Source organism: Syngnathus typhle, linkage group LG4 (assembly GCF_033458585.1).
Source record: "Syngnathus typhle isolate RoL2023-S1 ecotype Sweden linkage group LG4, RoL_Styp_1.0, whole genome shotgun sequence".
NCBI classification, from domain to species: domain Eukaryota; kingdom Metazoa; phylum Chordata; class Actinopteri; order Syngnathiformes; family Syngnathidae; genus Syngnathus; species Syngnathus typhle.
In genome coordinates this window covers 10,267,410-10,280,952 of record NC_083741.1, presented here as the reverse complement: position 1 = coordinate 10,280,952, position 13,543 = coordinate 10,267,410, and the positions used below count along the sequence as shown (strand labels likewise).

The following is a 13,543-nucleotide window of genomic DNA, read 5'->3' as shown; positions in this document are numbered from 1 at the left end:
TGTGTAAGCGTAGTGGAAGTGGGGGTGAATGGGAGTGAATGTGGGAAGCATAAGGTCAATGCATTTGGAATGGGTTGAATCGGTCGAAAAATGTAGAAATTAGAGTAGAAAAACGAAATTTTAGAGAATTTTGGTTGAATTTCAAATTTGAGAATTTGGAATTTTTGGTAAGTGGGAAGTTGTGGAATAGGTAGGCAAAAGATGAACAGTTGAAAGTTGGAACGGGTTGAATCGGTTGAAAAATGTAGAAATTAGAGTGGAATAACGGAATTTGAGAGAATTTTGGTTGAATTTCAAATTTGAAAATTTGGAATTTTTGGTAAGTGAGAAGTTGTGGAATAGGTAGGCAAAAGATGAACAGTTGAAAGTTGGAATGGGTTGAATCGGTTGAAAAATGTAGAAGTTAGAGGTGAAACACGAAATTTTGTGAAATGTCGAATGTGCCATTAAGAATGGATGGGGAAAAATTTGTCGGAATTTTGGGAATTTTGCGGAATCGGAAAATTTTCAGAATGAGAAAAATACAAGCGCTCATGTCGTGAATATTTGGAATACGTGAAAAGTGGAATGGAGTGAATCGGATGAATTATGCGGAAGATGAAACTGGACAAAAAAGTGTGGAGAATAAAAGAGAATAATAATAATAACTAGAATTTTGCAATTTCTGGAGAAATTGCGTGTGAAGGCGAAATGTATGAATAACTTTTTCGGGGAATGCTGCCGAACGATGTTGAAACGTGTTGAATTACTTGAGAAATGTAGAATATTTGGAGAATTTGTGGTGAATTTCAAAATTGAAAGTTTGGAATATTTGGTAAGTGGGAAGTTGTGGAATAGGTAGGCAGAAGATGAACAGCTGAAAGTTGGAATGGGTTGAATCGGTTGAAAAATGTAGAAATTAGAGTAGAAAAACGAAATTTTGGAGAATTTGGTTGAATTTCGAATTTGGAATTTTTGGTAAGTGGGAAGTTGTGGAATAGGCAGGCAAAAGATGTACAGTTGAAAGTTGGAACGGGTTGAATCAGTTGAAAAATATAGAAGTTAGAGCAAATGTTGAATCCCCATAGAGAATGAATGGGAAAATAAAAAAAGCAATTGCGCCAAAATCTTTCTAAATTTGGAAAAAAAACAAAAAACGGCCTCAAGAGGTTCACTTTTGGGGTAAAAATGTTGAAACGGGTTAAATCGGACAAAAAACGAAAAAGTTAGCAATTGTAGCTATTTGGGGCACTTAGTGTTGAAATAAGGTCACTTCCGGTTTGATTCGGGTCATTTCCGGTCTAATTTGGGTCACTTCCGGTTTATTTGGGTCACTTCCGGTTTAAAACAGGTCACTTCCGGTTTAGCTGAGGTCACTTCTGGTTTATTTGGGGTCACTTCCGGTCTAAAAAGGTCACTTCCGGTTCATTTGTGGTCACTTCCGGTTTGATTTGGGGTCACTTCCGGTTTACCAGAGGTCACTTCCGGTCTATTTGGGGTCACTTCCGGTCTATTTGGGGTCACTTCCGGTTTATTTGGGTCACTTCCGGTTTAATTTGGGTCACTTCCGGTTCGTCTGAGGTCACTTCCGGTTTATTAGGGGTCATTTCCGGTCTAAAAAGGTCACTTCCGGTACATTTGGGGTCACTTCCGGTTTGATTTGGGGTCACTTCCGGTTTACCTGAGGTCACTTCCGGTCTATTTGGGGTCACTTTCGGTTTGATTTGGGGCACTTCCGGTTCATTCTGGGTTCATTGGTGGCACTTCAGGGTCATCCAAGATGGCCGCCACACTGGAATTGGGGGTCAAGGGTTGAATTGTGTAAGCATAGTGGAAGTGGGGGTGAATGGGAGTGAATGTGGTAAGCATAAGATGAATAAAGGGAATAAATGTGGAATGGGTTGAATCGGTCGAAAAATGTAGAAATTAGAGTGGAAAAACGAAATTTTGGAGAATTTGGTTGAATTTCAAATGTGAAAGTTCGGAATTTTTGGTAAGTGGGAAGTTGTGGAATAGGTAGGCAAAAGATGAACAGTTGAAAGTTGGAATGGGTTGAATCGGTTGAAAAATGTAGAAATTAGAGTGGAAAAACTGAATTTTGGAGAATTTTGGTTGAATTTCAAATTTGAAAATTTGGAATTTTTGGTAAGTGGGAAGTTGTGGAATAGGTAGGCAAAAGATGAACAGTTGAAAGTTGGAATGGGTTGAATCGGTTGAAAAATGTAGAAATTAGAGTAGAAAAACAGAATTTGAGAGAATTTTGGTTGAATTTCAAATTTGAAAATTTGGAATTTTTGGTAAGTGGGAAGTTGTGGAATAGGTAGGCAAAAGATGAACAGTTGAAAGTTGGAATGGGTTGAATCGGTTGAAAAATGTAGAAGTTAGAGGTGAAAAACGAAATTTTGTGAAATGTGGAATGTGCCATTAAGAATGGATGGGGAAAAATTTGTCGGAATTTTGGGAATTTTGCGGAATCGGAAAATTTTCGGAATGAGAAAAATACAAGCGCTCATGTCGTGAATATTTGGAATACGTGAAAAGTGGAATGGAGTGAATCGGATGAATTTTGTGGAAGAAGAAGCGGGACAAAAAAGTGGCGGGAATAAAATAGAATAATAATAATAATAAAGTAAATGGAGTAGAATAACATATGTGTGAAGGCCTTCGCCTTCACACAATAATAGAGAATGGTGTAGAATAACATATGTGTGAAGGCCTTCGCCTTCACACAATAATAATAGAGAATGGTGTAGAATAACATAAGTGTGAAGGCCTCCGCCTTCACACAATAAAGTGAATGGAGTAGAATAACATAAGTGTGAAGGCCTTCGCCTTCACACAATAATAATAATAGAGAATGGTGTAGAATAACATAAGTGTGAAGGCCTTCGCCTTCACACAATAACTGTAATGTAATTAATATTTTTCCCCATTGCAAAAATTGAAACATGCACACTGAAATGTCGAATCTCAATCTAATATGGCCCAGCAAACAAAAAATAAAACAGATAAAGTTTGAAAAAAAAAAAAAATGTAAAAGAGCACAGAACATAAAGAAATTTGAGAGTTGTGGTGCACGTGTTGTTAAAGGCTTGTCTTACATCCATGTCATCGCATAGCAGGGAGCCAGAGCCGTACTGCAACCGGCATTGGTGGGCAGCGCTGTACAGAACCCCAGGAAGCAGCGAGCCTTGTGAAATAGTATCCTTCGAAGGGGCATCATCAAGGCACCAACCCCATCCACGACTGAAATAGTAACACAAGAAGCATTTTGGTCACTTCACACATTTTCTTTTCAATTTGAAAGTCTGCCTTGCAGCACAAACCGTGGTCTGCTCAGAGCTTCCACTGCATCAGAGAGCTCCCTTAATGACATGGCATGAAATGAAATAACAGTCGAGACAAAATGCCCCCATGTCTTACCTTATTGGACAGCTTGAACCGAAAGAATGTAATATTGACATAATGTCTGGAATCTAAACCAATAGAGAATACGTCTAATACAGTTTTTTACAAAAAGTGACGTTGGACGGAGGTACAGAACTGATTGATTATGAAGTGGGACAATATGACTCAGTGGGATTACGATTCAATTTCAAAACTGATTTTCTGATTCAAATCGGATTTTGTTACACCCCTACTAACCAGTTTAGGAGGGACACCATAAGGTACACATTTCTCTAATAATGCCAAGCAGTTACTACATACAGTAGAACCCTGGAACTTGACCGCCTCAGTACTCGACATACTCGATGCAAAATGTCAGGAAATCTTTGCCTCTGATCTCAAACAAAGCTTCGGAATAGAGTGCCTTCCCTTGCCTCATGGAAATGAGTTTCATCTCATCCTAATCTCGTTCAGAAAGACTGCCACTTGTGTCCCACTTCCATTTCGGAGGTCAGCTACATACATAAAAATATATATATATATATATATATATATAAAGAGGCTGAACATTTGTTACCCCCACCTAATATTGGATGATCTTTCTCCCATCTGCAATTTTTTACCGTATACTGTCCTAATTCCATCCCGCCAGAATCCCCCAGTATTCCCGAAAAAAGGTCTCTAATTCCCAACGCAAAAAACGCGGCGTTTTGGTGTTCATGATGGATGGTCTCTATGTCTGATCAGATAAATTCGTTCTATCTTTTTGGATCATGCGAGTGGCCACTTAACAAATCTGACACCAACCAGGCCCCGTGTGCTGTCACCAAGAGCATGGGAAAAGGGAGGAAGGTGAGACAAAAAGCGAAGAGGCAAGCAAAGACAGTTTGTGGCTACAGGCTCTGCAGGAACTCAAGTGTATGGCAGCTCTCCCGGCTTGGTCCACTTTACATGATTTAGTTGTCAATCATTTACATTTATTTACATGCATTTATGCAATATGACATAACGATTTAGTCAAACCCAAATCCTAGTATAGTTTTGATTAAAACCTGGTCATTAGAAAATCTTAAAATGAGCTAAATGCAACTCAAATGAACTTTCATCACCAAGTGGAATTACCAATGTAAAATAAGAAGCTGTGGTATGGTAGTTTGCAGATCCAGAGCGTTCAGATGTACAGTATGTTCTGGAGAAACTCATTCCCCCCTCACTTTTCCACCAGAAATTCATAATATACTGTTGTGTGTATATAATGCATTCATCCGAAGGCCATTGCATTAATCCATTGCCACTTGATGTGCATGCATTTTTTCAATTCTAATAAAAAACAAATTACAGTGTTAATATCTTCTACTCTGTCACCTCCAAACATACTTTTTAATATGAGGTCTTAACTGAATTGAATACATAATGAGTAAGATAATTGTATATAATTTGCCACAACTCTTTAGCATGAGCCGTGTGAACAAGCCTGATTCAAACCAGGAGCAATTAAAATGTTCTTCATGAGCGCCTCTGCCTCTTGACTGGATAGAATGCATTAAATGGAGGCTCATTCGGTTGATGACCTTACTCGACCACAAAGCTATGACAATACTAAAGAGCACGTTACTAAGGCGACCATCAATGGTGCCAAGCCTCAATTATCAATGTTTCCATTGCATTAAATCTTGACCTTTGATACAAATGGCAGTTTCTTTTCAGAACCACAGGAGATTTTGAAATTTTCTTAAAGGTCTTTGGTCTTGTTTGCTAGTTAAGAATAAATCAAATGATATGGTATATTACGTAAGGTGTCCCGCATAGGCCATTTCTTGATCATTAACACATCACTTACTTACAAGTATAGTTGACCACTTCACATGTTATTTTTAGTATAGTTGATCACTTCACATGCTTTGATATCTTTATCTTGAACATATTCAAAACATGAAAAATAGAGAGAAAAAAATCAAATAAAGTAATTAACACTTTAAAGCGCCATATCCTCTGGACATGTCCTCTGTCACCAGGATGACATAAAGGATGAGAAATTCGATCAATGGATTTAATGATTTGGAGTGACACAGATGGTTTGATAATATCGTTGTTTATGTGATAGTTATTTAAAATATAGTTTATATATTGTTGTATGGGCCTGTGGAATAATTTGAACTGCGGCGCGGCACACGGCATTGTTGACAAAGAACGATCTATGGATTTAATGAATTGGAGTGACACAGATGGTTTTATAAACGTGTTATTTATGTAATCGTTTTTTTTAAATAACTATAAATAAATGTTACGTCAGCCCCGTTCTCAGCTCCTCGTTTGTGTTTGTCACGTTAGCATACCGTATCGTTTAGCCTGTTGTTGCTCGTTCATGTCTGTTCTTGGTGTTGGATTTTGTCGAATAAATTGCCCCCCAAAATGCGACTTATACTCCGGAGCGATTTATATATGTTTTTATTCACATTTCTGGGCATTTTATGGCTGGTGCGACTTATACTCCGGGGCGATTTATAGTCCGAAAATTACGGTATTGCAAGTGATAAACAAAATTAATCTTTAAAGGAGGCCCGGGAGAACAACGTCAAATAACTAGCGCATATCTTAACATCTGTGACAAAATCTTGTCAGTACACAGTTCAGCGCCCTAAGCCCCCCCCCCCCCCCCTCTACTGTGGAACCAATTGAGAGTACTTGTTATCAGGACAATTAGCATACAATCAAAAACGACATACATACTATTGCTCTATCTTCTAATACCCCAGTTATTATGTTGCTTGTATAATTCATGCAGGTTATATTTGTTGTCTGGTGTGCGTTGCATGATTAATAGTTACCATAGTGACCATATTAAAGCCTTGTTACTCTTGCTATGGTGTTGGAGCTGCGAGCAAAGGTACAAATAAACACACAGCAGATTAGCGTTTCTTGTCAGAGCATTTTCTTAAACAGACCCCTTGCTGTTAAAAAGACACTTTGCATGATTTTGCAGGGGTTATAATGATTACTTTTGACTGTCTTATGTCGCATTAATGTGTGTGTGTGTGGTACAGTTACAATGGACTAGATAGTTTGTTTCTAGTCATGTATAGTTGAATTATTATTAGCCTACTTTTGGTGGCAGGGAGTCTAGAATTTGCAACTACTATTGAGACTTCTGACACTTGTGATGTAATAGTGTTCAATGTATAGACAACCTCCATGCTAGTGATCACATCAATCCATGAGCCAGATGCAACTGACTTCTGAGTCAGTTGGCTTGCAACCCAGGAGATTTCCAATCATGTTTTGAAACCTCAGTTGTTAAAATTGAAGGTTAAAATGTAAAGAATTTATGGATGTCAGATTATTTGTATCTCGATAGAAATGTTTAAAACATGACAGATTCAGTCGCATTTAATTGAAGTACGTGTATTTGTACTTCTACTCTCTCGCCTACCCCCACCTGCACCCCACCTTGAAACAGGGTTGGTGACAATGACTGACTTTGATGTCGCTGTCAAGATTGTGCACCAACTGACCTTGACAAGATCTGAGGTGGGCCGTGCTATGAAGATTTATGCAACTAGGCGGGGGAGTTGGGGGCCCATTTCACTCATGACGTGTTCCTGCTGCGCTTCTTATCAAATGGACTTTCATGTTTTTCTAACTAATATTGTACAGCATTATATTAAGTTAAAATTGCCTACTCGGCATCCATCCTACTAGGCATCTATGCTGCGCTTTTTCTTATCAAATGGACTTTCATGTTATTCTAACTAATATTGTATAATATTATATTATGTTAAAAATTGCCTACTAGGCAAGGAGGTTTTTTTCCCCAGTTTTTCCCTTGTCCCCCTAGGAGATGTCATTATTTCTCAACTGTGTGCATGCACTGGCAGAGCCAGCAGGGTGGCATTTGCCATCCCCATCCAAGCCCTGGGCACACCCAGTGCGACCCCGCTGAAGATGGCCCCGTTTACACATAGTACTGTACAGCACTGCTGGAGCATTTCCGAACAAAACTCCCAGCGCATTCTCGCTCAGCACAGGCGTGTGTGCTGCACTCTGGCTGTTCATTGGATGAGCTGACACACAGTTCCTTAAGCCTCCAAAATACAGCGCGGGTGGACAGAGTCACAAACAGCAGCACCAGCAAACAGCCTTTAGATGCTGCTGGCATGTTCATTTTAAATTGGGAAATTAAAAGTAAGTGAGGCATTGTAACTTAAAGACACTGGACTGTCGAGCTTAGTTTTTATGTGGCTGTCGTGGTCAGCTGAGTGACTGCCGTCCATGGAAACCAGACAAGTGCATCAATCATGAAAACCTTTGTTTAAAGCACACAGATACAGTAGAATTACCACAAAATAAGTACGTTTATATTATCAACGGACAATTTAGCAGCAATTCACTTCATTTTTAAAATGGTGTTAGAATAACGTAAATGAAGTTCTACCACGTTTTGCTTTCTCTATGTGAGTTAACCAGACTTTTAAATAAGAACTAGGGAAGAATGAAGAGGAAAGGTGATATCTCCCAGGGATCAAGTACCGAGCAGAAGCAAACAGATTCCAGCCCCAGTGTCAGCTGTGATAGCAATCAACTTGCAGGAGCTGGACAGAGAAGTTGAGGAGATGAACAAACACAAGAACCCAGCAGGTCAGAGCAGACACAGTAAATCCAGATGGTATATTTTTTTAAATGCCATAAACTGTGTTTTATGCCAAACTGCTGTAAACTGTTACAAAACTTAATAAGAACAGGATGTACATTTCATAAAATAAACAATGCACTTTTGTATTTTTTGGGAGATTGTGCAGTTGACCATCAAACCTTTTATGGTAGTGTGGGCTATATGCAAGTTTAAGTTCAGTTCTAGTTTGTACAGACTGTATTATTGCTATATAGTTTTGTATGTTATATGTTGTGCAACATGCACATTTTAAACAATTCAATTTTGTAGATTTTTGAGATCGTACAGTTGACCATCATCCCCCACCTCCACGTCCCCGGTCCGCATATGGCCACCACACCTTATGCAGTGCCCCCCCTTGGCCACCCTTTGCGACTTTTGTGATTAAGGGCTATGTAAATAATTTTGTTTTGACTTCACAACATTAAAAGAAAACTGCGGGATTAATTGTGAATGCAGCTCATACATTGTGTGAAACTCACTCCAGGAAGCGTGTGATGTACTGCCGACTGCATCTGGACCACCTGGGCAGTAAGGTGCCATAGAGCAACTGCGGAGACATGATGAAAGGTTTTTTTCCAATGGGTTCACAGTCGTTGCCATTGCCATCGTGTTGAATCCCAAAACTGTGGAGAAGCAAAATAGCAAACATGAAGAAAATATTTGGAAAGTACACATACATGACTGCTGCTCCCTCTCCGATATTTAAAAATGCATGACATGAATTGTATATGTAAAATTTCCCCATGGTGCTTCTTTATTAAAATTATAATGCCAATATATGATGAGTCCTTTAGAACGTTTGCTATCAACAAAACAGGGATTTCCCTGATTAGATTCCAGTTACATTAGTTGGGAAAAGAATGTGATTGTAATTATAAACAGGGGATAGATTGAAATTGGTTCATGGACTGAAAAACAGAGAAAGAACGGCACAATGCATAGCGCACATACTGGTCACAAAGATTTTTGCCTACCGATTTTTCAAGTGGGCAAAAGTAATCAAAGTTGTAATTGACAAGTGTTTTTTTTTTGTTTTGTTTCTTGGGACTGTCCATGTTGAGTTTCAGATTTGGTGTTCCCTGTGATGACTTCATTTATACAGAAACCCCCAAAATGGTAGACAAATATTTTTTACACTGCCAGAAATTAGTGATCAATCGCCAATTTAACCATAAGAAATGCCCCAAAAAACAAAAAACAGCTAAGAACCTGATTTCCAACAGGTAGAACAAGGATAACAAACCTGTTAAGACCTTAACATGAATACTGGTAACATCATCAGTCTAGAGGAAATACTAAGTGAAGGTCATGAAACATACTGAAGCCACCATTAATAAGAAAAGGATGGTGAGGTTGTTGTTTGCAGAAAGATGCACCAAGTTATGTAAACAAATGAGACAAAGGAACCTCTGATGGAAAGGTTTAACAACAATAACAGATAGTCCCATATTTTCAAACTTGGCCTTTCATTTTGAGATGGACTCGCTCATCTTTAGTGATGGCGAATCAATTCCAGAGAGGCAGCAGAATCAACTCCAGAGAAACATTTTCTCTACTAGCTTGAAGCAAACCAAGTGATTGACAGATTGTTTACCACACATCAAGATAATGGCACAAAACCCTACTAACAATAACACCACGAACAATATAATAAATCATCTCATTCAGGGAAAGAAATGGAAAGTTTAAACTGCAGATTCAAACTGTATTGAGCATCATTTTCCAAACAAAGGGTCGAAGACTGGCACAGGCTCGTGGGCAATTTTGCACAGAGAAACTGGAGAGAAACAAAAACTCTATTTACACGTTAAAACTGCCATCTTGGTCACATAATGTGGAAAAAGAGCAGTAAATCCCAAGACGGGGTCGGCTCAAAGGGATACAAGTGCAAGGCTCCCACTAATTATCACAACTAGACTCAACAGAACTGTGACCTGTATGACAGTAATGACTGACTGTAAAAATATTGCTTTCCATGAAATGAGTCCATGACAAAACAAAGGGACTAATGCTATACTGTAAAGCACCGGTGTCAAACTCAAGGCCCGCCACATCATTTTATGTGGCCCGCAAAGACAAATTGGGCATCAAATTCGTGTCATTACTAGAATTGCAAATTGTCTTCACTTTTAATGTCTTTTTTATTTATTTCTTAATATTTGACCAGTTTTTACTCGTCTGATTTGAAAACGAGTTATTTGTTTTGAAGCTTTTACTGTATATAATATGTGGTACTCATACATTTATTTGGGTCGACAGTCATAACGGCCCTCTGAAAGAAGCTATGACAACAATGCGGCCCGTGAAAAAAAATGAGTTTGACACCCCTGCTGTAAAGCTTATATTTACCTAAAAAAAAAAAGAGTTCACTAAAGTAGTGTGACCAAATAAAAGACAACTGAAAAAGGCTGGCATGAAAGTCTTGAATGGCATCACATAAGAATTGATACGTTGGTTAGGTTACTGGTAAAAAGACAAAATGCACCTTCATTCTTATTTATTCTTATTCTCGTCAACATATTTTAGTACAAACTGTGGAAAAGAGTGTGGACCTGAAGAGGCCAACTAGAGTAAAATTAAGATTCTGTATGCGGAAATGCTAGCATATCTTGATTTTTGGGCAGGCCTAAGATACCCAGCAGAATGACAAATTGGTGGGAGAAAGTAGTTATCTACATAGATAGTGGCGCAGCCGGTCTAACGCGAGATTGGTGAATTTGATGGGGGATTAGTCAGACAACTTGGGAGGCTCGCGGACATGAACGTAGATGTCATCATGTTTCTTTCATAAATACGACCTCAGCCTGCATACAAGAGGTCAGAATGATGGTAGAAATGAATTCATTGTAGATACGGCATTAATATTGTTTTATTTATTATCAATATCATACGCTGCTGTTTAAATCGTGCTACGGGGTGGCATGCGACTGTGGGGACTGGGCACGAACGACCAGGGTTAGAAACATGAGGCCTGCGGGCATATTTAAGTCATGAGCGGTTATCACCAGCTCACTACGTATTCAATGAGCGCAGCAGTTCCTATGCTGAACAGAGGTGACTAATGAGAAATGGAAGCAGTTTAAAGGGGAAAACGAGGAGTTGAACGGTGTGGGCTGTAATCAAGTCAACAAACGTTCAAACCGACCCATTTCAAATGGAGTGCACGTGTTTACCCAATCACAACCCCCCGACCTAACACGCTTCTGCAGCTCAAGATTGCACAAATACAGAGCCCCATATGTAAGCAAGGGACAGGTCAGCCTCTTTCACTACATGTGTACGATCGATGCGTTTGGTACTCAGGCTGGAAATCAACAGGATACCAAATTGTTTGTGAGAGCTACAAAAGCGCATTTGATTTAGCGGAAGGTCATGTTGGAACAATTAACGCGGACTGCACGCTTGACACATCACATCACACTCTTATTTGAACACTGATGCACACCAGCAACAACAACCTCACAATATCATAAACAGCTATTCGTTTAGTATCAGCAATCAGTGCTTAGCCAGTCTTTTTATTATAACATTTCAGTACACCCCAACAGCGCAAAAAAGCCTGGCTTGCTGCTTTTGACAATTATTATCAAAAGACACCATTAATCAATACACGTTACCTTTAATTCGTTCATTCATTCATTCATTCATTCATTCATTCATTTGAACCACTTATACTCACAAGGGTTGCGGGCGTGTAGGAGCCTTTTCCAGCACACTTTGTATTTTTTTTGTATTTGTATTAAAAAAAAAAGTGTTTTATGATATAAAATATTGCTGGAGACACAGAAGACCCCTGAAAGAATTGGACAAAGTAGCTGGGGAGACGGAGGTTTGAGCTTCTCGGCTTAAAGCTGCCACTTTGCGACATGACCTCGCATAGTAGTACATCATATGACTGATGAAAATGTTAAAAATTCATCTAGAACATTCCTTGCACATACATTTACAGTAAGAAACGTTTTAAGGAGGTAATCAAAATGCATGTCACTATTGTTGAGTTAAGAAAAACGTCATATTGTATACTACTGCTCCCCTTTCTGAGAAAGATTGAATCAAATCAGTCCATCAAGAGTATTGTGAATGTATTGTCGAGTTGAAAAAAACCTATTATTGTATACGACTGAAGCATTTGGTAGTGTTTGTGAAGATCATTAATGTTATTGCCAAGGTTCGCCGTACGCTACATACATTCTACCTTACCCTTTCCGTACAACAAGCTCTCAATCTGCTTGCTTAAATCTCCAGCAAGGAAGACACACATTTGTATTGCACGGCAACAAATGAACCTGTTGTGCACCCATATAGTTGCCGCAATATTTATAGTATGTGCCCCTTTTACAACTTTGAGCACCTCCCCCTCCACATTTCTCTGCACGTCCTTGTTCTTAAATGTATCTTTTGTGTACTGGTGTAAAAGACGGCATGTAACAATAATGTGTCTTGGAACCTTACTTGTGACCCAGTTCATGCGCAACAGTGAAGGCCAGCGGCAGGCCTGTGTCCTCGCTAATACTGCAGCTCCGATGTGATTGACACATTCCTATCACATGGGACAAACCCAGCGTTTCGCAAGGCATGTTGATTGATGCACAGATGTCCTTCCTGTGGAAACAGAGGATGTCATCTCAGATGTCCGAAACAACTAATGATAGTTATATGCCATGTCATGTGCTCAAACCTGAATGAAGAGTACTGTGTAACAACTCATTTTCAGACAGAACATGATAGCAACGATTGATTTGAAATAAAAGACGTATTATGTGACTTATCTTTGATTAAGAGGTTTCACGAATCATTTTCAATTCAAGCAGTATATAAAGAAAATGGTCAGTCTGAAAAAATAGATAATACAAAATAAAAGTAAATACAAAAACAGAAAAATAAATGTGGAAATACAAAATAAATATATAAATACAATTAAATATCAATTGATAAAGTGATTCCTCGCCATTTCACGCTTCACCTTTCGCGAATGCGCTACTTTGAGTGACGGGAGAACGGTGTTTGAATACACATTGATAGCGCAAGGCGTGCCTCTGAGCAATGTACGTCAGTGCGCATATGACTGAGTTCAAGCGCAGGAGGCGGCAGCCGGCCATGCGCGAGGGAAGAAACACCAACCGGTGCAGAAGGAGTTGGGAAACGTGATAATATCACGCGTTTGTTCTTTTATTTACTGTAAAGGTACAATACATGCACAGAATAGTGTGGGATTGGGTTTCAAGGGAATGGAAAAGGTTTATGTGCCCCTTTTAAATTTTTTATTATATCTAAGTTATTGGGGAGGATGTAAAAAGCTTTAACATTGTGTACTGGACCACAATGCAATAGGAGATTCATGTGCAACGGTGACTCACTTTGGTTATGCTATGCATGATGTCCCCCAGGTTAGTATAATGCGGTAATTCTGAAGGTGGACACTATGCGTCGTTTGGCAAGAAAACCTCGCTTCGAAATGACCGATATTGAGCCACTACAGCAGGCGTGTCCAAATATAATTTTAAA

General features: G+C 39.1%; 1 protein-coding gene across 2 annotated transcripts in view; it reads right to left on the bottom strand.

Moving 5' to 3' along the window:
• The window catches only part of LOC133152669 (A disintegrin and metalloproteinase with thrombospondin motifs 7), a 73,461-nt gene that overhangs the window by 47,094 nt on the left and 12,824 nt on the right, over nt 1-13,543 (bottom strand). The window contains exons 7-9 of one of the 2 annotated variants that reach the window (XM_061276481.1): nt 12,491-12,640; nt 8,518-8,661; nt 3,081-3,225 (exon numbers count right to left, since the gene is read on the bottom strand). In XM_061276481.1, coding sequence (XP_061132465.1) covers nt 3,081-3,225; nt 8,518-8,661; nt 12,491-12,640 — 439 coding nt within the window. The remainder of the gene's footprint in view (nt 1-3,080; nt 3,226-8,517; nt 8,662-12,490; nt 12,641-13,543) is intronic. The other variant, XM_061276482.1, reaches the window with a different exon arrangement.